General features: G+C 50.2%; 6 protein-coding genes across 6 annotated transcripts in view; 2 read left to right on the top strand and 4 right to left on the bottom strand.

Moving 5' to 3' along the window:
* Nucleotides 1–2723, bottom strand: part of LOC3291724 (uncharacterized) — a 48233-nt gene extending 45510 nt beyond the window's left edge. The window contains exon 1 of the mRNA XM_061657334.1: nucleotides 428–2723. Coding sequence (XP_061513318.1) covers nucleotides 428–1145 — 718 coding nt within the window. The 5' untranslated portion in view covers nucleotides 1146–2723. The remainder of the gene's footprint in view (nucleotides 1–427) is intronic.
* A 760-nt stretch (nucleotides 2724–3483) lies between these two features.
* LOC1277511 (uncharacterized) lies at nucleotides 3484–6591 on the top strand. The gene is made up of 4 exons (XM_316978.5): nucleotides 3484–3818; nucleotides 3885–5770; nucleotides 5847–6081; nucleotides 6155–6591. The coding sequence occupies exons 1-4, from the start codon at nucleotides 3702–3704 to the stop codon at nucleotides 6488–6490; spliced, it is 2574 nt and encodes an 857-aa protein (XP_316978.5). The 5' UTR covers nucleotides 3484–3701; the 3' UTR covers nucleotides 6491–6591.
* Nucleotides 6592–6654: 63 nt separating this feature from the next.
* Nucleotides 6655–13870, bottom strand: LOC133394060 (fatty acid synthase-like). The gene is made up of 5 exons (XM_061662515.1): nucleotides 13706–13870; nucleotides 13308–13624; nucleotides 11530–13242; nucleotides 8551–11469; nucleotides 6655–8492 (listed from the first exon to the last, which is right to left on the bottom strand). The coding sequence occupies exons 1-5, from the start codon at nucleotides 13829–13831 to the stop codon at nucleotides 6812–6814; spliced, it is 6756 nt and encodes a 2251-aa protein (XP_061518499.1). The 5' UTR covers nucleotides 13832–13870; the 3' UTR covers nucleotides 6655–6811.
* A 415-nt stretch (nucleotides 13871–14285) lies between these two features.
* LOC1277512 (fatty acid synthase) lies at nucleotides 14286–21578 on the bottom strand. Its single transcript, XM_061662514.1, has 5 exons — nucleotides 21321–21578; nucleotides 20896–21212; nucleotides 19093–20811; nucleotides 16102–19020; nucleotides 14286–16043 (listed from the first exon to the last, which is right to left on the bottom strand). Exons 1-5 carry the CDS (start codon nucleotides 21489–21491, stop codon nucleotides 14363–14365), a joined length of 6807 nt encoding a protein of 2268 aa, XP_061518498.1. The 5' UTR covers nucleotides 21492–21578; the 3' UTR covers nucleotides 14286–14362.
* LOC1277513 (sodium-dependent proline transporter) lies at nucleotides 21545–24770 on the top strand. Its single transcript, XM_061662516.1, has 7 exons — nucleotides 21545–23129; nucleotides 23196–23653; nucleotides 23731–23882; nucleotides 23950–24078; nucleotides 24150–24350; nucleotides 24411–24578; nucleotides 24648–24770. The coding sequence occupies exons 1-7, from the start codon at nucleotides 22603–22605 to the stop codon at nucleotides 24744–24746; spliced, it is 1734 nt and encodes a 577-aa protein (XP_061518500.1). The 5' UTR covers nucleotides 21545–22602; the 3' UTR covers nucleotides 24747–24770.
* Nucleotides 24760–25314, bottom strand: LOC133394072 (uncharacterized). The gene is made up of 3 exons (XM_061662538.1): nucleotides 25229–25314; nucleotides 24946–25149; nucleotides 24760–24909 (listed from the first exon to the last, which is right to left on the bottom strand). The coding sequence occupies exons 1-3, from the start codon at nucleotides 25232–25234 to the stop codon at nucleotides 24760–24762; spliced, it is 360 nt and encodes a 119-aa protein (XP_061518522.1). The 5' UTR covers nucleotides 25235–25314.
* Nucleotides 25315–25510: the final 196 nt, after the last annotated feature.

Raw genomic sequence — 25510 nt, 5'->3', positions numbered from 1 at the left:
AGCAATAGGCGATGATGCTGATGAGAAGCTGCTTGAATGCTTCCCCGGCGATGACGGCGCACAGTACTAAAAGACCGTAGTAGCAAATCATCGCCAGTGTCAGCGAAAGTTGTTTAAATAAGAGCAAACCGCGGCCCGAGCGCGAGCCCGGGGGAACATAAAACTAATGCCGTGCGTTTCGGGGCTCGCAATGGTGGCAATGGTGGCAATGCGTTTGGGTTAGTGTGTGAGTGAGGCTAGTGGTGAGTTAGAACAAAATAACCCATCAACTCATACGACAATATGTCCGAGAGAGACAAAGAGAGAGAGAGAGATAGTTATTTAAGTGTGTCGTCACCGTGTTCCAGTTCGAGAACTCCAGGAAACTCCTCCAGCAAACGAAAGAAACAAAAAGAACGGACACATGCCAGTCTAGGCTCTAACTCACCGATACAGAATTCCAGGTGGTGCAGCGGCAGCTGCTTGTAGGCGTTCCGGACGAAGAACAGATTCTCCAGTATGTGGGACAGCCGCAGCAGAAACAGGCTGTCCACGTCCGTCAGATTGTGGCTGTCGTAGCCGCCGGTCAGCTCCTGCACGTTCTCCACGATCGCGCCCAACCGCCGCAGGGTCTCGCGCCGCCCGTCGGCCCATCCGCCCCGCACCCGATTCCGCAGCCAGTAGTCGTGGTTGATCAGGATCTCGGTCAGGTACGACTCCATCGGTTCGCTCAGCGGCACGTTTCGCAACCGCAGCTCACCGTACGCCCGGGCGATGACGCAGATTTCGTCCTCGTACCGCAGCCGCTTGATCGAGATCAGGTACTCGAACAGCTGCAGGTTGCCGCGCCTGATCAGCAGATAGTAGGCGAGATGATCGTCCAGGTGGGCCGTCTCGCACAGGACGAGCTGTTTCGCCACCTCGGGCAGTCGGTTCTCGAGGGCGAGCTCGGCCGCCGTTAGGCGCTTCTTGTTGAGTGCGTTACAGTCCGCTCCGCGCTCGATCAGCAGTGCCACCAGCTCGAGCCGGTTGCGGCGTGCAAAGACCGCCCGATGGAGCGCGGTGTTGAAGAACTTGTCGTCCCGGGCGTTAACGTCCGCGCCGCCGTCCAACAGGTGGCGGACCTGGTCGAGGTCACCGTTCTGGACCGACTCGAACAGCAGCATGGTGATGTGTGGGGGGGAGGAAGGCAAGTTCGGGGTTGGTGATGTGATGGGGCGGACGTTAGTAGGGGGACCGTTTCTTGCGACTTCTTGCGACGGCCATGGTTGTGGGCTGTGTTAGGTTAGGTCCGAGCGAAACCGGATGTTGATAGGAAGGATGTTAGGATTGCACAACTTGCTTCAATTTACACACTGTACACTTGGAGATACTTTAATCGGCCCGAATTTCCAAACAACTAGGTCATTTATAGCATTTGAAAGAATTTCTTGTTCTTTGTTTCACTTCTTCAATTGTACACTTCACTTAAAACCCTCCTTATTTTACATCAATTCCACTAAACAAATTCACTGTTATGTACAGGTGAGTTTCAACGCCTTTTCCCGAAAACAAAACACAAAAGAACCCCGTGAGACTGTTGCATTCTCGTGCGTTCGGAATTCGAGATGTCGTACGAGAGCGCGAACAAGTTCGCGCGCCGTCCTTCCGTGCGGAGGATAAATTCGCGACAGACTGACCGAAACCCGCTGAACCCGGCGAGCCCGGTGGTCCGTGTCCGTTTTCCTACTTCGGAGCACTCTCGCACACACGCACACAAACACCGCGAACGAATGCGTCGACGCGAAGAAGAAGGAGCACAACACAACAAAAAAACGCACACACATACAACCCGGGGAGCAAGGAACCGCGAGGCACCGCTTAGTGGGTCGCGATCGCAGGCCCTCTTCTGAAGTTGTTTAAAAACCGATTCCGTTTGATTTCCAGCGGCGGTGCCGAAAGTTGCTTAAAACTTGGACGTTGCGCGCGAATCACACACACACTCTTTCTCGTGGCGCCCGTCTACACACCTACGCACTCACACACACACACACACGCACTGGTGCACATTTTCGCGCCAAAGGTATGGTCGCGCGCTGGATATACACACGCGCTCGCGGGATGTGGCGCCATTCGTGTCATCTCGCTCAGATGCACCGAGAGTGCATCGTCGGGTGGTGATGGTGATGGCAGTGGTGGTGGTTGGTGCAACACCCGAACGAACGCATTTTGCACTCCCCTTTCTGCTGACGGAAAAAGGGGTTTGTGGACACTGGCCGATCCTGGGGTGGGAAAAGCCGGAACCGAACTGACACCCGATACAATGTTTGAATGGTTCACTTTTTTTGTACGTGTTTTCCAACTGTTCTGTTTCGTTGTTTATTTTGAATCTTTCATTTTTTTTATTTCTTTACTTCCCCTTTTTACTTGCTTTTCTGTGCTTTATTACGTTAAAATTATCGAAATATATTTTTTTAGTTTTAATTTCAGCTTAAACCCACTTTTTGTATTTTCCATGTTACACTTGTTCACATTCTTTACATTTTTTCATATTTTAAATATTTTGCTTCTTTTTTGGGTAGCGTTGGTTCTGCTTAAGTTTCACGGAAAGTTAACACAAACACGGCACTTAAACTATTTTTTGCAGAAAACGGTTGAGAAGGGCTAATGTTCAAACGATTGCACTTGCCCTTGCGAGGTACGCGCCGCGCTTGAATCCAACGTTTTCCAGCGACGAAATGGAAATGCGGCGAGCGAACGTTTTCGGCCCGCGCGTTCGTGCGCTCAGCTGTACTGGCTAGGGCTAAAGGTGCTGGTACACGGCAGCGATAGTAGGTGACTCGTTTCGATGGGGAATAGTGGTGTTGTTTTGGGTGGAGTATTTTACTCTACAGAAGGAGAAATAATGTAAAAAATGGGGTATTTAAATTGAATTTTTGTACTGTTTATCTCACAATACTATAAGATATGAAAGCGTAGCATTTTTGTCGTGTGAAAGCTTAACCAAAGTGAAATGTTTGCGATTCTCGCTCAACGCACACCCATCTCTACTTGCAAACGCCCGAAGGCGTACGAGCGCAAACCGAACAAACGCGTGCTATGTTCGGATATCGTTGAATTTCGAAAGTTTGCTACAGTAAACGTACATGCAGATGTTGAAAAATAAAATATTTTAAATTAAAAATTTCACTCAAGACATCGATTAATTAAAATAAGCAGAGTTATTTGAACTAAACCACATGCAATTTACTGTGATTTTTGGTGGTTAGGATGGGATCCGAGACTCATTAAATTAAATTAAACCATATTTTTCTACTTTTTCTTGCGATCTGTAATGTAAAACACAACACCAACCAAAAACTAACTAACCAATCAACTAATTCTCGTAGATAAATTCAACATATAAAAATAACATTGTCTTACAATATAATTTCCGCAATGAATTTCATCACAAAAAAGTGCACGACGTGTACACGCGCCGTTTGTTGAGCAGCTTTCTCGATTATCCGTGCGTTCGTACAGTCCGGGTTGACAGCTTCGGGTTGTCATAGTTGAAATCAAACCCGCCGTAACGTTTTGTTTGTTGTTTGCGCTTGTGTGCCGTGTTTTAGTTTTATTTCTTTACTTTTTTCGATTAATAATTTGTGTAAAAATCTGTTTCAACAATCCCATCTACATATCGGAACGATAGTGCAAGGATTTGACCGCGGTAGGCTCGTTTCTTCTAGCATTTACATTTCACGATGAGTCCGGGACGCTCGTCCGAAATGTCGTACATTGTGGAATTCAACAGCCACATACAATCGTACTTCATCAGCAGTACGTATGGCAACGAAACGCTCGTTAATCGGTGCTTGGAGGTAAGATTCGCGTGCTTGCTAAGTGGAATGCAAACGGTGCTTTAACATCTTCCACTTTCTTCCCAGCAACTGGCTGCCTCGAGTGCCGAAAGCAAAACCTTCGATGTGTCCGTGTACGAGTGCAACATTTTTTTCGTCAATCTGCACAAACTCCTCAGCTACAGTATGAAGAAGACGAACCTACTCTGGTCGGTAGTGGCGGTGCTGGAGGTAGCCGTGAGCGATGACGAAACTCGCATCGCTCTGGTGGACAAGTTCCGGTTCCTGCCGGTCGTTTCAATGCTGCTGCTGGAAGTGCACTCGTCGGACCAGCAGAAGCGTGTGCTTTCCCTGCTGCACCATCTGTCCTACGGAGCGTCCATCGATGGGCAGGAAATGTTTATCGAACGCTTAATCCAGAAGCTGCTCACCTTGATCGAACAAAACCACGAAAAGAAGGGACGCTGTGAGGTGGCCCAGCTGGCCCTCTCCATCCTGGTGAACCTTTGCCACCGGGACCTCTCGACCACGTTTGTGCTGACGAGAAACACGAACGTTTCCGCCTTCTGCAAGCAGATTAAAAAGTTTGACCTGCTCGCATGGAAAATGTACATCATACTCGAGCAGAACGACTACATCAAGGAGATCGATTTGCACTATCTGCTGCGGATGAGCTTCGAGGAGGTACGGCTAATGCTGGCCACGAAGAATAGCTTCAGCTTGCGGCACGTGGTCGACTTTTTGCGCTCCGTTCGCACGCTCAGTGGGACGCGCGAAGCCGAACCGGCCAAGGCAGCGGTAACGGACGAGTACTTTCAGCGCGATCTGAAGGAGTTTCTGCAAGAGATGGAAAAGTATTGGCAAACGCGAACTGATTCTCCCGCCGGTGAGGCAGAGGGGCGGAAGAAAAAGACAAAGCAAAAGGTGGAACCGCGCAGGGACCGGACCAGCGAGGGGCTGTTTGAAATACTCGAATGTATCGTCCTGCTCAAACCGGACGACAAGGAGCTGCACAGAAAGATCTGTGAGTTTGGTCCGGCCAAGCTGATCAATCACGCGCGCGATGATTGTGCGAAAGCGATCGATCTGCTGCGCACGATACTGGAGAAAAACCCAACGGATGCAGCGTTCGCGGAAGAGTGTAAAACCGTGCTCGCTTCACTGATGACTATGATCACCAACTGTGACGATGAGCGGCTTGCAATTGCGTTCGCGAAACTGCTCACTACAATCGGAAAGACGTTAAATGCGGTGGACGATCCCATGAACGAGGTGGCGGAGCAGTTCTATCAGCATCTGTTCGGTGCGGTGCTGGCTCATACGTGGGAACGTGCCACCTTCGACTATTCACTGGCCGACGGGCCGGTTCGGGTGTATCTGTGGGCGCTGCACACGTTTAACGAGCTGGCAAACCTCTGCCCAACGTACTGGTACGCTAAACTGACCAACTTGCTGAAACAGAAGCCGATCCAGTTTCTCATCGCGAAGGGGTTAATTGGCGGCAGTGATGTGGAGCTGCTGGAAGCTTTGCTACAAGTGGCCGCATCGTCCGAGTTTCCTAAACAAGACGTCGCACAGATGATAGATTTGCTGAAAAGCAATTTGCCAGCGACCGGTCAGGGTCGGGTACCGCTTGCACCGGTGCCTGGGAATGTACACAACATACAACCACCGACGGGGTACAGCTACATACGAGCGCTCAGCAGAGATTTGCAGGAACGCATCGATCAGGCCGTGGTGCAGATGCAGGACGCCAAGGCTGCGGGATTGATAAACGATGTGGAAAAGTCGGAACTGGTGGAGTTTTACACGTACAAGATCAACATGCAGACCAGCTTGATGAACGATCTGAGAGGTAGTTTGGATGGGACGACGGCACAGATCACTACGCTGATGCATCAGAATCAGCTGCTGATGGCGGAGATAGACAAAAATCAAAAGCGAAGTCTTCCGCTCTTGCTGAAGGAGTCGGCGTAAGTTTGATGTGCTTAATCGGATGTCTGGAAAAGTGTTGATTGTATTTATGTTTTTGGTTGTCTTTTCTTCTAGCTTGGAAAACGAAAATCGGCTCCTCGAGCGTGAGCTATTGCAGATGAAGTCGGCCGCCGCAACGTACGACAAGAAAACGAGCCAGATGAAGCAAGAGCTGGCCGAGTATATTAAAAAGTACGGCGAAAAGAGTCAAAAGTGTGCCGCACTGGTAAAGGAGATCGAACATTTGCGTGCGCGCGACGATAACTACGAGAAGGAAAACAAGCGGCTGCAGCAAGAGCTGGTCGCAATGGTAAGTTTCCAAAAGCGCCTGTGCTTTCTCCCTGCGTACTGTGATATTAATACGCTTGAATGGGTTTTTTTAGACTAAAAACCGGGATGACGCCCGTAAGCTGCTGAAGCTCGGCGAGGATGACCGACAACGGCTGACGGAACAGCGTGAGGCAGAGCGCAAGCAGTACGAGTGTAAGATACGCGAGCGCGAACGTGACATTTCCAAGCGCACCGATCTGATCCAGCAGCTAGAGCAGACGCTCGTACAGCGGGACAGTACGATCGAAACGCTCGAGACGGAGGGGGCTGATTTGCGGGAAAAGCTCAAGGAACGAGAGGCACGCATCGCGCAGGTTGAGGCAGAGCTGAAAGAAAACGAAAAGATTCAGCAAGCGATCTATAGTTTAATGAACAAAACTAAGAAATAGGAGACGCGCCCCTCTGTACCTGACCGGGGGCAAGGAAGATTGTAGCATACGGTAAGCAATGTAACGAGTAAGATTTATAAAACATAGTAAGATTTTCAAAATGTTGGCAGTTAATCCATATTTCGTTTCCTTAGTATCACAATTCGAGGATAAACTGATGATTGTTCGATTTATAAAAAAAAAACATTTATTAGAATTACTTTTCCACATCCGTTTTATGCCGACTAAGATTGCCTATAAAATTTGACTACAAATGTGCGCAGAAAACAACGTAAAGTAAATCAGGGGGAAATCATGGGGATAACCGGAAGCTGGTACCCGTTAAAGGGTGTCCTTGTTGATTATCTCGATCAGCTCCGGATTGGCGAGCATGGTTTGATGCGTGCCGTCGATTATTTTCACAATCAGCGACGCAACGGTAAACTCATTCAGTCCATAATCTTCCTCAACATCAACGATCGTTGCTGATCGTACCAGCACGAGCGGTGATTCGATTTTTTCCTTCACTTCTGTGCTCATGTTCATGGCTACTTTTAGCCGGTAGAACAGCACGCGCATCATTTTGCGTGCGTACTGGTCGGAAAATGGATTTGAGTCGTGAGCTACTGCCATCAGCTTCTCAACTCTATCCGAGTATGTCGGCTGATCCATTACCGGTTTAATGACGTCCTGCGTAGCAGTGGGAAAAATGAAGGAGATCACAAGTGTGAGGATAAGCATCTGTAGATGCTCGTCGTCAAAGCCCGATAAATGATGGCTAGCGAAGCGTTGAAGGTAAAGCGGCGAGCCATCGATGAGCATCAGCTTTCCGCGAAGTGATCGTGCCTCCAGACGCTTCACGACCTCGAGCGCCAACAGTGAGCCGAATGAATATCCAATGACCAAGAACTGTTCCGCCTTGGCAAATACCGTCTCAAACATCTCGTCGAATACGCTGTCGACAATACCGGGAATAGTCTGTTCGTCGGATCCCTTGGCAAAGGTCTGCAGCACGAAGGTGGGAGCATTGATCTCGGAGGCGATCTTCGTCCAGGCTGGACTGGAAACGCTTTCAATACCCGGTATGATCAGCACTGGACGATCGTACTCGAGATCGTTACACTTGGAGGGCAATCGCAAGACAGTGTGATGACTGGCGGTCTCATCACCGAAGCTGGCTAGCAGGTCTTGAAGCTGCAGCTGTTGAGTAGTGGCCTCAGCAGTCTCGCTCTCGGTCTTTGCATCGGCCAGCTTCTGCAGCTTGGAGAAGGTGAGTGTGCGGAGATCCTGAGGCGTCAAGATGATGTCAAAATCACGCTCAAGAACTTGTCTGATTTCGACGGCCATCAGCGAGTCCATACCGATGTCAGCAAGCGTGCTTTCAACCGAGACCGACTTCATGTCGCGAATGTTCATGATGTTCATGACGGCCTCGACGATGTTTTTAGCACCACCGCTAGAGCTACGCTTCTCGGCCACGACCATGCTGGCCACAATGGGCTCGGAGGTAGTCAGCAGCTGATCCAGCACCTGAATGCAAGAGGATAGGCGCTGCTGCAGCGTTCCACCGATCTCCATGTCGATCTTGTCTTCCTGCATGTCAGCCACGATACCGACCTCACCGATGGCTCCCCACTGGATGGCCTTTCCGGGCAGCCCATGAACGACACGATGCTCAATGATTCGCTCCATGATGGAGTTGGCCATGCCGTAGTTGGATTGGCCAGCATTTCCACGTCCACATGAGACGCTGGAGAAGACGACGAAATGCTTCAGCATGGGACAGAGCTCACGGCTGAGAGCGTCGAGATGATGTGTAGCGGTGGCTTTGGGGGCCAAACACTCGGCAAACTTATCCACGGACTGGTTTTCGATGATGGCATCCCGTAGTTGTACGGCCAGATTGAAGATACCAGCGATGGGTCCCATTTGGATAGCTTGTTGAAGAAGACGACGACAGCCGTCGTAGGTAGAAATGTCCTCAGTGGAGATGGTCACTTGAACTCCATACGTACGCCATGTGCTATGGGAAGATAAGGTGATGAAGTGTGATGTGGAATATAACGAGCCAAAGTACTTACTTGATACGGTACTGCTGGTAGGGTTTGGTAATTCCTCTGCTGGAGCTTAGAAGTAGCTTACGACAGCCTCGAATGATAAGCCAATCGGATAGCTCGAGTCCGAACCCACCAAGACCACCAGCAATGACGAAGGTTTGCTCGGGATTACAATAGACTCGCGGGAGGTAAGATATCGGAACAGATGCAAGATCATCTTCGTTATCCCGAATCTTCAGGACAACCTTTCCAATATGCTTGGCCGTCGCAAGATAACGGAATGCTTGCTCGATCTCATGAGCCTGGAAGACGGTAGTAGGTAGCGGTAGTATGATACCCTTCGCCAGATCCTTCATGATGAGCTTGTGTAATTCCAACAAGAGATCGCGTTTTTCTTGGAACAGTAGATCAACCAGCACAGCAGAGAAAGTGATTCCTCTCTGGAAGAACGTCATTGCTAGCTTGGAGTCCTTCATCATGTCATACTTTCCAATCTCGAGGAAGTGTCCTCCTCTGGCCAGACAACGGATAGAAGCTTGCAGCTTTTCCTCGGACAAAGAGTTGAGGACAAAGTCGACACCGCGTCCATTGGTACGCTCTTTGATGAGCGTTTCAAAGGAGATGTCTCTGGAGTTTCCGATATTGTTGGGGTTAAGGTCGGGGAAGTAGCTCAGCAGGAAGTCACGCTTCTCCTTGGTACTGACGGTAGTGAAGACCTCCAGTCCGTAAGCTAGACAAACACGAATGGCGGCCAAACCAACACCTCCCGTACCAGCGTGTATGAGAATAGAGTTTCCCTTACGGATGTGAGAGCAAATGAAGAATGAGGCGTACACCGTAGCATAGACTGTGGGAATAGTGGCCGCTTGTTCCAAAGAAATGTGATCGGGAACGTCCAGTGTGAAATGTCGATCAGTTTCAATCATCGTGGCCATCGATCCAGCAGGTATCATGCCCATGACCCGCTTACCGGTGGTGGTGACTCCAGAATATTCAAAACCGAGCACGCACTCTTGTTGCAATCTGTTAGTGAAAGAAGTCTCCACTGTAAGCCTGCCGGTAGCAAGCATAACGTCTTTGAAGTTCAAAGAACTGTACACAACTCTGGCCAGCGGACTAGAGGGCGACTGCTCGTTCAGTGGACCAACCATCCATGTAAATGAAGAAAGATCACCAGGCTTGACACAATTGGCAAAGCAATGTTTGGTAGAGGGCTCGTAACGCGGCTCTTCCTGCAGCTTGAAATGGCGATAAGATCCCCATTGGCCTTTGCGATAAACGTTGATTGCAAGTCCAAGCTCAATCTGTTCTTTGTAGAACGGGTTGGATGCATCGAACGCAGGAGCGCTGGGATCATCAATGAAGAAACAGGAAACGGTTTGAATGTTGGGCTCTTTTCGAATGCAGTTCACCAGTCCAATGATGCCCGACGAAGGATCATTCTGAGCGTAGAGAATAATTGGCTTGGTCTTGACTTCCTGCTTCAACTCCAGCAGCCAATTGTGTGTGGTATCATTGGAGCATACCTTGATGACGTGAGCATCGACTGAAGTGTTCATGGCGGACTTCTTTTGCTGCAGCAGCAGGAAAGTCTCACCTTCGATCGACATTGTACTCACAAGTTGAAGTCGTCGATGGCCGTCTTGAAGACGGTATTCTGGAGACTCGCGCAGCAGTATGAAGCCTTGATCGGAAAGGCAGTTGATAGCGTCAGAAATGAACTCATCATCAGCGAAGAGGTTCTCACAGATGAGCAGGAGCACATTTCTTTGCTTCATGAGCTTATCCTCGGAGATCGTGACATTAGGAATGGGCTCAGGCTTTGCAGTGGAGAGCAGTGTAAGGTGTGCCTTCACCAACGGCAGGTCACCAATAGCATCTCCGAAGAGGGAAATGATCGGATCCCTAGTTTTGGAGTGAATCTCCGTAACACTACATACCAAAGTCGTCTGATTATCGAGGATCGTTTGCAAAACGATAGAAGCTGCTTGAGCAGGTTGTAAAAGTTGTTGTGAAAAGTAGGGATGGAACTTGTAGCTCTCAAGCACAGGCACACCGGGTGGCAGGCGTCTAGCGATGGTACTTGCATTAAGGCCACGAATCTCAATGCCGCTGCTTTGCAACAGATTCAGATCCGGATCAAAGCACACACCATAGTGCGGGACACCCTGTTCGTTTACTTGCTGCGACATTTTTTGCCGTACAGGATCAATTTTGATCGACTCAATACGGGTAGGAATCATGAGTGAACGAGTATCTACTGCAATGATCGCCACTTGAAGCATACAGTCCAACAAAGCCGTCCAGTTTCCTTTCCATTCAATTTTAGCGTGCGATCCATCGGCAGCCGACTCCATGACGGACTTAAAGAATCCTCCATAGTGGTACCCCCTTAGTCGTAGCTCCTTGTAAAAGTCTTGAGTCGGCAGTGTAATGGCTGGTTGGTTGCGTTGCTCAATCGGTTGCCGCTGGAAGTGGTCCAGCCGTTGAATGCAACCCTTAACGACCAGCGTTGAGCCTTCGGACACTTCAAAGTGTCCACTGATGTCATTAATCTCAACGAACAGTGTAATCACCTGTCCAGGGGCAATGGTAGTCGCGCGTAGAAATTCAACCTCCGTAAACTGTACGGCCACTTCATTCGGGATGGTTCCGGTTTTGCTCGTGAAGGAATCCCACACCAGGTACAGATACTCAGTGGCAGGGATCAGCACCCTCCCATCGATACAATGCCCGGCAATGTACTCCTGCTCGGCGAGCGTCACACTGTGCTTATTGGAGCCTTGATCAACCATCTTTTTCGTTTGAAAATTCGCCACATGCCAGTCGACGGAGTGATTCCAGCGAATAAGCGGACCGATCATTGGAGTTTCCAGTGACACCGGGAACGTTACCTTCGGGTATAGATCCAACAGCTGACAGTGTTGCCCATGGATGAAGGCACTGAAATGAAAGAAGAGAAGAGTAGATGGCAAAGACGAAACCACCAAAACCAATGCTTACCGTCCAATGGAAGCTAGGAAGCTGTTCACAAGACTATCGGTAGATTGAATAGAAGGAAGTGGCTGCAACACAATCGCATTACTGTCGATCCTGTTGAACATCTGTGTGGCACTTTTAGGATCGTAGATGCGGAACGACAGTACCGATGTGGCTGTCTTCCACCTATCCGTCGCTTTGGCAAAGAGAAACGATTCCAGTATGGAGGTGAGCTTGCTGTTAAGCTCCTTGTTTGTAATAATGTCGCGATAGTTAACCGTCTCCGGGTTTTGATACGAACTGAGCAACACACCATGCGTAAATGCTACACGGATGGCATCGGCAAGCGACAGCACACCGTCGATGTACGCACAAGTGATCTGCCCGATCGAGTACCCACCGTACTGGTCCACCTTAACGCCGATCGACTTCAGCATCTGGTACACACCGATCTGTATGATCAGCGTCCAGACGGCACGCTGCAGTATTGTAGCGTAATTATCCTTGCTAAAGATGCAATCGTACTCGGGCTCCTTCAGTAGAGCAAGACATTGTTCGACCGACGCCTTGAACAGTGGAAACTTCTTAAACGCCTGCAGCGTCGCTTGCCATTCATAATCCATCTGTCCGAAAACGATCGCAAACGGGGGTAGCGTTTTGTTCGCTTTGGAGATGTTCTTTTGAAGAATCGTAGTAGAACCATCGCCGCCACGTGCGAGCACAGCATACCCACGGCTGGTCATTTTGGCAAGCTCCTTCCGCTGGATGTTATGCGTTAAGGCGTACAGCTCTGGGTCGAAGCTATGTTTGGCGATACCTTCGAGAAACTGATCTACCGCCTCGATCGTACGTCCACTCCAAACGACCAGCCGAGGAAGATCACCATGTGGGCGAATATTGTGATCCTTCTTTCTGGTGTGAGCGTGCAGCAGTGCGTGTGCATTGGCACCTCCGAAGCCGAACGAATTGACCGCCACTAGCGGACCACCGAGTGGCGTTGCTTCATCAACTACCTTGAGGTGGCCGTTCAGCAGCGACGGTACGTCTTTGCGCGGTTCGGTGTAGTGAATGTTAGGCGGGATGAGGCCCGTTTGCATCGCAATGATGCATTTGGTAAGGGAGCAAAGTCCAGCAGCCGGTTCCGAATGGCCAATATTAGACTTGACCGAACCGACCAGCAGTGGGCTAGTTCTGTTTGGACAGAACACTTTATCGATCGCGTCACACTCCTCCGGATCACCGACTACGGTGCCGGTGCTGTGCGCTTCCACGTAGCTGATGTCTTTCGGATCATAGGGCACCTCGGAGTAGAGCTCATCGAGCAGCTGCTTCTGGATCTTGTTCGAAGGGAAAGTGATGCCCTCGAGCTTGTACCCATCGCAGTTGGTTTTCGTATTGACCACGTGAGCGTAGATACGCTTTGCATCCTTGGCCTTCTGGAGTAAGATCACTGCGTTGGCCTCCGAACGGGAATATCCGGACGCATTCTTATCGAACGGTCGACAGTACCCATCGGCTGCCAGCACACCAAGCAGTGCGAACTGAAGCGTAATGTACGGATGCAGTGTCAGATTGGTTCCGGCTACAATGGCGGCATCACACTGCCCTTGACGGATGGCTTTGCAGGCCCAATCGAGAGCGTACATGGAGCTGCTGCACGCTGTATCCACCGTCATAGCGGGTCCCTTCAGATCCAAGGCGTATGCAATCTTCAGTGCAGTCATACTCCTTGTAAAGCTGTATAATGTGTTTAATAGTGTTAAAGATACGAAGAGCACATTGATCGACCTGGAGATACTAACCCCAGCATTACTCTCCGGTAAGGCATCTGAGTTTTCTTGTACGTCCAGTAGGTTTCCGTTTCCGACATGGAAATCCCAATGAACACACCCGTTTTCGATCCCCGCAAATCATCGAGATGAAGCCCCGCATCCATCACAGCCTCATAGCAGTGCTCCAGCAGTAACCGATGCTGGGGATCCATCGTGTGCGCCTCCTTGGGACTATAGCCAAAAAAATCTGCATCGAACTTCTCAAGATGGTTCAGCTTGCCGAGCCGCTTCGGTATGTCGGGATGGGTATGGCGCCAGCGTTCTTCCTTGTCATCGACAAGATCAACCTGTAACAGAGCGGGAGAATGGCGCAATCAAGATGAGATTGATACGACTACCATGAGCACAGGTAACAGATACGACGAAACCTTGCTGTAAAGGTTGTTGGCAAACTCCTGGACATTGTCCGACCGTGGATATTTTCCCGATATACCCGAAATGACGATCGAGTTCTCCGAATCGATTGGCTCCGAACAGTTCGTAACAGTCTTCATGGTGAAAGGCAAACGTACACTGGTGAGCTGGACGGGTTCAGTGAATTGATTTTATATGGTTTGCACAAAGCATTTCAATTGTGTTTTGCATAATGTGCCCCACTGAAGGAGTTTAGTGTCTGCCAATCGCTGCAATTAGTATTATTTTTCGCTTCTAGCGATCGTGCAGTGCTAATGAATGTGCAAATTATTCTGCACGAGAAAGGTGGAAAGGCGACTTCTTCACCTTACTACGCGAACCGATTTCCTACAACGCCATCAAATTTAATGAATTCATCCAAAACAAAGATCATTAAAGCAGGTTTAAAGGGTTTTCAAAGTCAATGAACGGAAATGCAGTTCAATCTCCTTTAGTAAAATAGGGGTTTGCGCAGTGGATATATTCGTTGCGGAAGCAATTAGTAACTAATTAAACCGATTCGGTCAAATAGGTCAATGTTTAAACCAAGTGTTGTGCCATTTTTAATGCTTCACTTTATTCACTCACTAGTAGAAGTTGATAAATAGGTGTTTTTAAAAATATGATCGTTCTCACAGAGTGTCCTTATTGATAATTTCAAGCAGCTCCATGTTCGCGAGCATGGTCTGATGCGTACCGTCGATGATCTTGACAATCATAGACGAGCTGGTAAACTCGGTCAGCCCGTAGTCTTCCTCGATGTCACCAATTGTTCCGGAGCGTACCAGCACCAGGGGAGATGCTAGTTTCTCCTTCACCTCCGTGCTCATGTTCATGGCCGCTTTCAGCCGGAACAACAGCACTCGCATCATCTTGCGCGTGTATTCTTCCGAGAACGGGTTCGACTCTCGGCCGATGTCCAGCATTTTGGTGACACGATTCTCGTATGTGGCTTCACCCATAATGCTGCTTAGAATTTCGTTCGACACAGAAGGCAATGAAAAGCGAAGCACCAGCGTGAGGATGGCCATTTGCAGGTGCTCATCGTCAAAGCCCGATAAATGATGGCTAGCGAAGCGCTGAAGGTAAAGCGGCGAGCCATCGATGAGCATCAGCTTACCGCGAAGTGGTCGTGCCTCCAGACGCTTCACGACCTCGAGCGCCAACAGGGCGCCGAATGAATATCCAATGACCAAGAACTGTTCCGCCTTGGCAAATACCGTCTCAAACATCTCCTCGAATACGCTGTCGACAATGCCGGGAATAGTCTGCTCGTCGGATCCCTTGGCAAAGGTCTGCAGCACGAAGGTGGGAGCATTGATCTCGGAGGCGATCTTCGTCCAGGCTGGACTGGAAACGCTTTCAATGCCCGGTATGATCAGCACTGGACGATCGTACTCGAGATCGTTACACTTGGAGGGCAATCGCAAGACAGTGTGATGACTTGCGGTCTCATCACCGAAGCTGGCTAGCAGGTCTTGAAGCTGCAGCTGTTGAGTAGTAGCCTCAGCAGTCTCACTCTCGGTCTTTGCATCGGCCAGCTTCTGCAGCTTGGAGAAGGTGAGTGTGCGGAGATCCTGAGGCGTCAGGATGATGTCGAAATCACGCTCAAGAACTTGTCTGATTTCGACGGCCATCAGCGAGTCCATACCGATGTCAGCAAGCGTGCTTTCAACCGAGACCGACTTCATGTCGCGAATGTTCATGATGTTCATGACGGCCTCGACGATGTTTTTAGCACCACCGCTAGAGCTACGCTTCTCGGCCACGACCATGCTGGCCACAATGGGCTCGGAGGTAGTGAGCAGCTGATCCAGCACCTGGATGCAGGACGATAGGCGCTGCTGCAGCGTTCCACCGATTTCCATGTCGATTTTGTCTTCCTGCATGTCAGCCACGATACCGACCTCACCGATGGCTCCCCACTGGATGGCCTTTCCGGGCAGCCCATGAACGACACGATGCTCAATGATTCGCTCCATGATGGAGTTGGCCATGCCGTAGTTGGATTGGCCAGCATTTCCACGTCCACATGAGACGCTGGAGAAGACGACGAAATGCTTCAGCATGGGGCAGAGCTCCCGGCTGAGAGCGTCGAGATGATGTGTAGCTGTGGCTTTGGGGGCCAAACACTCGGCAAACTTATCCACGGACTGGTTTTCGATGATGGCATCCCGCAGTTGTACGGCCAGGTTGAAGATACCAGCGATGGGTCCCATTTGGATGGCTTGTTGAAGAAGACGACGACAGCCGTCGTAGGTAGAAATGTCCTCAGTGGAGACGGTCACTTGAACTCCATACGTACGCCATGTGCTATGGGAAGATAAGGTGATGAAGTGTGATGTGGAATATAACGAGCCAAAGTACTTACTTGATACGGTACTGCTGGTAGGGTTTGGTAATTCCTCTGCTGGAGCTAAGAAGAAGCTTACGGCAGCCTCGAATGATAAGCCAATCGGCTAGCTCGAGTCCGAACCCACCAAGACCACCAGCAATGACGAAGGTTTGCTCGGGATTACAATAGACTCGCGGGAGGTAAGATATCGGAACAGATGCAAGATCATCTTCGTTATCCCGAATCTTCAGGACAACCTTTCCAATATGCTTGGCCGTCGCAAGATAACGGAATGCTTGCTCGATCTCATGAGCCTGGAAGACGGTAGTAGGTAGCGGTTGTATGATACCCTTGGCCAGATCCTTCATGATGAGCTTGTGTAACTCCACCAAGAGATCGCGTTTTTCTTGGAACAGTAGATCAACCAGCACAGCAGTGAAAGTGATTCCTCTCTGGAAGAACGTCATCGCTATCTTGGAGTCCTTCATCATGTCATACTTTCCAATCTCGAGGAAGTGTCCTCCTCTGGCCAGACAACGGATAGAAGCTTGCAGCTTTTCCTCGGACAAAGAGTTGAGGACAAAGTCGACACCGCGTCCATTGGTACGCTCTTTGATGAGCGTTTCGAAGGAGATGTCTCTGGAGTTTCCGATATTGTTGGGGTTAAGGTCGGGGAAGTAGCTCAACAGGAAGTCACGCTTCTCCTTGGTACTGACGGTAGTGAAGACCTCCAGTCCGTAAGCTAGACAAACACGGATAGCGGCCAAACCAACACCTCCCGTACCAGCGTGTATGAGAATAGAGTTTCCCTTGCGAATTTGTGCACAAACGAAGAAAGAGGCGTACACAGTAGTGTACACCGTGGGAATAGTGGCCGCTTGCTCCAACGAGATGTTATCGGGAACGTCCAAGGTAAAGATGGGATCGGTTTCGACGATCGTGGCCATTGATCCGGCTCCAATAATTCCCATGACACGTTTACCGGTGGTGGTGACTCCAGAATACTCAAACCCAAGAATGCACTCTTGTTGCAGTCGATCAGTGCAGAATGTTTCAACCGTAAGCCTGCCGGTAGCAATCATAACGTCTTTGAAGTTCAGTGAGCTGTACACAACTCTGGCCAGCGGACTAGAGGGCGGCTGCTCGCTCAGTGGACCAACCATCCATGTGAACGAGGAAAGATCACCAGGCTTGACACAATTGGCAAAACAATGTTTGGTAGCGGGCTCGTAACGCGGCTCTTCCTGCAGCTTGAAATGGCGATAAGATCCCCATTGACCTTCGCGATAAACGTTGATCGCAAGTCCGAGCTCAATCTGTTCTTTGTAGAACGGGTTGGAAGCATCGAACGCAGGAGCGGTGGGATCATCAATGAAGAAACAGGAAACGGTTTGAATGTTGGGCTCTTTTCGAATGCAGTTCACCAGTCCAATGATGCCTGAGGAACGATCATTCTGAGCGTAGAGAATAACTGGCTTGGTCTTGACTTCCTGCTTCAACTCCAGCAGCCAATTGTGTGTGGTATCATTGGAGCATACCTTGATGACGTGTGCATCGACTGAAGTGTTCATGGCGGACTTCTTTTGCTGCAGCAGCAGGAAAGTCTCACCTTCGATCGACATTGTACTCACAAGTTGAAGTCGTCGATGGCCGTCTTGAAGACGGTATTCTGGAGACTCGCGCAGCAGTATGAAGCCTTGATCGGAAAGACAGTTGATAGCGTCAGAGATGAACTCATCATCAGCGAAGAGGTTCTCACAGATGAGCAGGAGCACATTTCTTTGCTTCATGAGCTTATCCTCGGAGATCGTGACATTAGGAATAGGCTCAGGCTTTGCAGTGGAGAGCAGTGTAAGGTGTGCCTTCACCAACGGCAGGTCACCGATAGCATCTCCAAAGAGGGAAATGATCGGATCCTTAGTTTTGGAGTGAATCTCCGTAACAGTGAAGAAGATTGTGGCCTGGTTCTCGAGAATTGTCTGTACAATCGTGGAAACAGCCGACGATGGTGCCATCGTGTGCTGCGGATAGTAGGGATGGAACTTGTAGCTCTCAAGCACAGGAACACCGGGTGGCAGGCGTCTAGCGATGGTACTGGCATTAAGGCCACGAATCTCTATCGCTCCACACTGCAGCAGGTTAAGGTCGGGATCGAAACACACATTGTAGCTGGGGACCTCATTGCCCGTTGCTTGATCCGTTAGCTTATGCTGAATGGGATCAATTTTGATCGACTCAATGCGTGTAGGTATTACAAGCGATCGTGAGTCCACGGCTATGATCGCCACCTGCAGAATGCAATCGAGCAGTGCGGTCCAGTTGTACTTCCATTCGATTTTGGCGTACGATCCATCGGTACGCGACTCCATGACAGACTTGAAGTATCCACCATAGTGGTAGCCACGCAGTCGCAGCTCCTTGTAGAAATCTTTCGAAGGCATCATTACAGCATCGCTCTGCCTGTGCTTAGTCTCCGGTGGCGTGTAGTTAGTAAGCGCCTGAATGCGTCCCTTCACCACGAGAGCCGTTCCTTCGCTGACCTCGAAGCTACCGGTCACTTCGTTCAGATCCACGGTGAGCGTCACCTGCTGATCTCCGACCAGGGTCGTCGCACGCAGAAACTCGATGTCCGAAAACTCGACCGGCATCTCCTCGGGTATGATGCCCATCCTGCCGGAGAAGGAATCCCACACGTAGAACAGATATCCCGTGGCCGGTATAAGGATTCGCCCATCGATGCAGTGCCCGCTGATGTAGTCCTGCTCGGACAGGGAAATCGTGTACTCGGAGGTGCTTTGATCGACCATACGAGTCGTGCGGAAGTTGGTGACGTGCCAATCGGCCGAATGGTCCCACTCGAGCAGTGACGAGATCATGCCTGTGCCCTGCGAGACAGGAAACTGGATCGTCGGGTAGACCGGCAGCAGATTGACTGGATGACCTTTAAGGAACACTCTGAAAAGATAGAGATCCGGTCATGTTTAAAGCAGTTATGGGTAAATACATGGAATAAGGAGGATAACTTACTCGCCAAGGGATTTGAGGAAGTGCATGAGGACATCTTTTGACGCGTTCAACGGCTGCAACACAATAGCTTCATTCGCTCCTAGCGTATGGAACAGTGTCGTCATCACCTTCGGATCATACATTTCGAACGTTTTCAGCTGACATGGGTTGAACCACTTGGGTGTGGCGGCTTGCAGGCGCAGAGGCTTCAGCGCTGTCGCCAGTTTCACGGTAAGCTGTTTGTTGGACGAAACACCGCTACCATAATTGGCGCTCTTTTCAGTATGATGCGCACGAATGATATATCCGTGGGCGTAAGCCACACGCAATGCATCGTGCAGCGAGAGCACTCCATCCAGATAAGCGCACGTGATCTGTCCCACAGCGTAGCCAGCGTACTGATCGATCGTTACACCAGACGCAGTCAACAAGCGGTACACTCCTACCTGGGCCATGAACGTCCACAGGATGTGCTGAATGGGATCGTTCGCTTGCATCGTCTGATCGAACGCATCGAATCCACAGTCCTTGATGGCTTGCAGACATTCCGCGATACCGTTGGCAAACTCCGGGAACTGATTGAATGCCTGTACGGTTGCCTTCCAGTTGCCTTCTAGCTGTCCGAATGCAAGCGTTACCGGAGGCAACTTGTACTTCTTCGGGATCTTGTTCGATGCCGCTTTGTACAGCAGCTCAGCAGTCCCGTCCTGACGGCCACCGAAAATCGCGTACCCTTTGGTGGTCATTTTCGGTATTTCGCTGCGCTGAATGTTATGCGTCAGTGCGTAAAACTCAGCATCGTAGCTTTTTCCCTTCAAACTGTCGAGAAAATGATCGACCGCTTCGATCGTACGTCCGCTCCAAACCACCAGCCTGGGCAACCCATCCTTTGGGTAGCCACCGTTGATCTTTTGCTTGGTGCAGTTGTGCAGCAGTGCATGAGCGTTTGCTCCTCCGAAGCCGAACGAATTGACCGCAACCAGCGGTCCTCCAAGCGGAGTGCATTGGTCTACCACCTTCAGCTTTCCGTTCAGCAGCGAGGGCACATCGGTACGGGGCTCGGTGTAGTTAATGTTCGGCGGAATGATACGGTTCTGCATCGCAATGACACACTTTGTGACGGAGCAGATCCCGGCAGCCGCCTCCGAATGGCCAATGTTCGACTTGACCGAACCGACCAGCAGTGGTTCGGTTCGGTCCGGACAGAACACCTTCTCGATAGCGTCACACTCTTCCGGATCACCAACTACGGTGCCGGTGCTGTGCGCTTCCACGTAGCTGATGTCTTTCGGGTCATAGGGCACCTCGGAGTAGAGCTCATCGAGCAGCTGCTTCTGGATCTTGTTCGATGGGAAAGTGATGCCCTCGAGCTTGTACCCATCGCAGTTGGTTTTCGTATTGACCACGTGAGCGTAGATACGCTTTGCATCCTTCGCCTTCTGGAGTAAGATTACTGCGTTGGCCTCCGAACGGGAATATCCGGACGCATTCTTATCGAACGGTCGACAGTACCCATCGGCAGCCAGTACGCCGAGCAGTGCGAACTGAAGCGTAATGTACGGATGCAGTGTCAGATTGGTTCCGGCAACAATGGCGGCATCACACTGCCCTTGACGGATGGCTTTGCAGGCCCAATCGAGAGCGTACATGGAGCTGCTGCACGCCGTATCGACCGCCATCGAGGGTCCCTTCAGATCCAAGGCGTATGCAATCTTCGTCGCTAGCATGCTTCGGACAAATCTGTCGTTGAGGGAGGGAGAGAGAATAAATTGCAGTTGCTTGGTTGAATACAGTTGAAAATTGCTCGTAATGGTTTGAGCTCACCCCAGTATGGATCGGTTGTACGGCGACTTCGTCTTCTTGTACGTCCAGTAGATCTCCGTCTCCGCAATCGACACGCCGACAAACACGCCCGTGCGCGTACCGCGTATATCGTCCGGATGAAGGCCCGCATCGAGCAGCGCCTCGTAGCAGTGCTCAAGCAGCAAACGCTGCTGCGGATCCATCGTGTGCGTTTCCTGGAAGCCACTGCCGAAGAACTCCGCATCGAACTTGCCGAGCTTGTTCAGCTTGCCGAGACGCTTCGGAATACCCGCGTACAGATGTCGCCAGCGATCTTCCTTATCGTCCACCAGATCCACCTTGTTAGTTCAATAGGAAAAGCACACAAAACAGCAAGATTAGCACACTCACGCAGGTTCACTTTTCTCACTCAACTCCACTCAAATTAGGCAGCAGTGTAAATGTACCTTATTGTACAGATTGTCGGCAAAATGTTCCACACTGTCCGAGCGCGGATACTTCCCCGCAATGCCACTGATCACGATCGAATCGTCCGCAGTGATGGGAGTACATTTCGTGCCAGGAGCTGCTGCAGCTGCTGTAGTTGCAGACGACGTAGAAGAGGTGCTTGGATGCATAGTGAGACGGTTTCGGCGGTGAAGTTTTGCTGCCCTGGATGAAATGTGCGTGATCGTGTGTAGTGAAGAGTGCACTGCTGTAGTGTCCGTACCGAAGGGTTGGTTTTATATTCGGATCTATCAGACGGTGGACCACCCTTCCCCGGACCCTCCGATTGCACCGTACCGTTGCTGCGTTTGTGCGTTTGTGTTAATTCTGCGTATTAATATGCAATAAATAGCATTGACGGGAAATAGGTTATCGAATAGATACAGGTCATTGGGCGGTATGGTGTACCACCAGCAAAGCGGGGTGTGTTGCCGTCTACACTTCCGATGACTAATCGGGCTGTGAATGGAAACTTTATGGCCGAATTATAAGCAAATTGAATGAGCTTTTTTCCTAAATACGCAAGAATTTCGTGGAAATCCTGTAGTGCGAATATCGTAATTATTATTGCCATTTCGCATTCCATATCGACCACTTTTTCTTTCCATACGGTTGAGGAAGTCGCTTCGGCCCGGTGCGTTACTGTCCAGTGTAGCTAACCTTGAAAGACATTAATGCGATGCAAACGATAAGCGGCAGCTGACCTTTTGGGTGTGAAAAAAATTAATTCCACTTGTAATCGATCGCGTTCGGCCGGCTTGAGAACTGAGTGGTATAAAAAATGGGTAAAGTGTTCGCGCATTTTTTTGCGTGTGGCCAATTTGTCGCTGCAAGTTTGGCAGTAAAGTTCGAAGGAGAGTGTGTGAAGTGCTTAATAGCAAGGGAGTTGTATCATTTTGGGGTGCTTGTGAATTGCCAGCATGGTTGGATCGTCAAGTCCAAAGCATTATCTAATTTTGCAGACCATACCGTTGGGTAAATCTCGGTGAAGCAAACAATGTGTAGCATCTCTATCCACTCGCGATGTGAGAAGACGCGGAAGACCCAAACGTCTTTAGCGTAGAATTCACGTAAATTGAAGATGATCAGTGTTGATTGAGATGTGCCTGCCAGTGATAAGCATTGCTATAGCCGGATAATGGATAATGGAGATAATGGATCTTGCGGGACGGCCCTGCAACTCGATCAGAGCTGATCTCGGGACAGTTGGCTGGAAGTGTTTGCCCGCGCTGGTGGAGCGATATGACGACCGCAACAACGATCACGACGCCAACCGCGAAGCGAGGTCATTGGGCATCGAAAACGGAGTTTATTCTGTCGTGCATTGGGTATGCGATCGGGCTGGGGAATGTGTGGCGCTTCCCGTACCTGTGCTATCGGAACGGTGGTGGTGCCTTTCTCGTACCCTACCTGCTGATGCTAGTGCTGTGTGGCATACCGTTGTTCTTTCTGGAAACATGCCTGGGTCAGTTTAGTGGAACGGGATGCATAACGGTGTTCAAAATTGTGCCACTACTAAAGGGCGCCGGTATTGCGATCGTTGTGCTCAACTTAATCTGTAACGCGTACTATATTGCGATCATTTCGTATCCTCTGCTGTTCCTGTGGCGATCGCTGCAAGCACAGCTGCCGTGGGAGAGCTGTGGCAATGCGTGGAACACACCTCGATGTTTGGAGCTGCGTGGCGATCAGCATGTGGAGTTGTTTCTGAACAACAGTGCAATGGCGATCGGTGATCGTTACCGTACACCGGCGGATGAGTTTTTCCAGTAAGTATTGGAAGTGGTTGAATCGCTTCTGGAGCATCAAGGGCTCTTTCTTGTGGTTGTTTGCAGCAACGAAATCCTCCACATATCGGAAGGTATCGAACAGATGGGCGGCATCGTGTGGCCCCTGTTGCTGTGTGACGTCATCGCCTGGATAGTGATATTCGGTTGCATCGCCAAAGGGGTGCAATCGGTCGGTAAGGTCGTTTACTGTACTGCCACCTTTCCGTTCGCGATCCTGGCGGTGTTACTTGTGCGCGGTATCACGCTTCCCGGTGCGCTGGAGGGCATCAAGTTCTACATAATGCCCCAGTGGAGCCAGCTGCTGAATCTGCGCGTTTGGGCCGATGCAGCGATCCAGATTTTCTACTCCCTTGGACCGGGCTGGGGTGGCATTTTGAATATGGCGAGCTATAATCAGTTCAAAAACAACACCAAACTCGACTCGATCGTCATACCGATCGTTAACTGTGGTACGAGCATACTGGCCGGGTTTGTGGTGTTCTCTGTGCTAGGATACTTTTCACGTAAGTATCTGCTTCGAGTAGTAGTAGATGGGCAACGAAATGGAGGGTGTGACATTCGGTGTACGATCTCTTCACAGATCAAACAGGTCTTCCCGTAGCGTCGGCTGCCACTGGCGGTCCGGGATTGGCGTTCATCACGTACCCGGAAGCGATCAGTATGCTTCCGCTGTCACCGCTGTGGGCCTGTCTGTTCTTCAGTATGCTATTTTTCCTCGGCGTTGACAGTATGGTGAGAGGTGAATGGTTTAGTATGAGATGGAATTTCAACGTTTGAATGCTATTAATTCGAATTGCAGTTCGTTCAAATCGAAGCGATCGTTTCGTCGGTGATGGACGTGTTACCGAGGTTACGCCCAATGAAGCTCCAGGTAACGGCCGGAACTTGTTTTCTTCTTTTCCTGCTCTCTATCGCTTGCGTGACACAGGTAAGCGCCATCTAAAGGTTCAAAAACAATGTACAGCGACAAAATCGTTCTTGTCTTGGGCCGTTTGCCAGGGTGGAATGTACTTGGTGCAGCTGCTCGACTGGTATTCGGGGTCCATTTCGGTGATACTGGTTTGTATCGTTGAGGTTATTACCGTCGGTTGGATCTACGGGTGTGAGCAGTTCGTGCGCGACGTCGAGTTCATGATCGATCGCAAGGTGGAACGGTTTTGGATAGTTTCATGGAAGTACATCACACCGATCGTGCTGACTGTAGGTGTGCGATGGAACAATTCTACGGGATGTGTTTGTATAAAACAGCGTTTTCTTTAGTTTATTTTCACTACAACGATTGTGTACAACACTGAGGTATCGTACAATGGCTTTTCGTATCCACGGTGGGCTATTGGAGTCGGGTGGGCCAGCTGCTTGGTGTCGATACTTTGCATTCCAGTGTTTGCGTCTTACAAGCTCCTTCACACGAAGGGTTCATTGACAAAGGTAGTGTGAAATTATATCTTCTTTTTTTCAGTATTTCAATTCCTGGTCTTCATTTTATTTCTTTTTCAGCGTTTTAAAACCCAACTCAAAGCACAGGATTGGGGCCCTGCCGATGATGAACTGCGTGCATTGTGGAGTGACAGTGTTGCATTACGTTCAGTGCGTTAAATAAACGATTTCTTTACACCGAAACTTTGGCTGGTTTGGTTTTGACTACATGTACAGCCCCTGGATTGGCGGCCACAACCACTCCACCACCGACCTCAACGTCTACGGGACGCTCCGTCGTAACGGGAGCGGGAGCGGGAACGACGTGCTGCACCACCGGCACCTGCTGTACTACCGGAACATGATGGACTACCGGAACATGGTGCACTACCGGCCGTACTACCGGCACGTACACGGGCACCTGGTGGACCACCTTCTGGACGTGCACTTCCGGTACCTTCACGACCTCCCGCACCGCCACTGGATAATAGCGGTGGGATCTACCGTGCGACGAGTGGCTGTGGAACAGCGGACTGCCGCAGACGGACGCAAGCAGCGCAAAAGCCAGAACGGCGATGAAGCTCTGTACGAAGGGAAGATCACACAAGAATGTTTGTTTTAATGCGAGGGTGGCAGACCCACTGGATCACACTACTCCCTACCTTCATTGTTGCTTGCTGGCTGTCGTGCTGGACCGATCGTAGATCACCGAATAATGCTTCTAACGCGGTTCGGGCCGAATTTATATGCGTCGGTTTCGATTTGGATGTGCATTTGACCAAACAGGTTTCCATCTTTTTCCGGTCGCCCTCTGTACTCTCATTGCGTGTCGCTGGCACGTAGGTTTCTTATCAGATCCACGCGATGAGTGCTCGAAGCAAAAGCATCCTCTTTCCGGAACTGAAACAACATTTCTTTCGGTGCATGTTATTAAAGACGGAACC

The sequence above is a fragment of the Anopheles gambiae genome, chromosome 3, assembly GCF_943734735.2.
Source record: "Anopheles gambiae chromosome 3, idAnoGambNW_F1_1, whole genome shotgun sequence".
NCBI lineage: Eukaryota > Metazoa > Arthropoda > Insecta > Diptera > Culicidae > Anopheles > Anopheles gambiae.
This window is presented reverse-complemented; position numbering and strand designations above follow the sequence as displayed.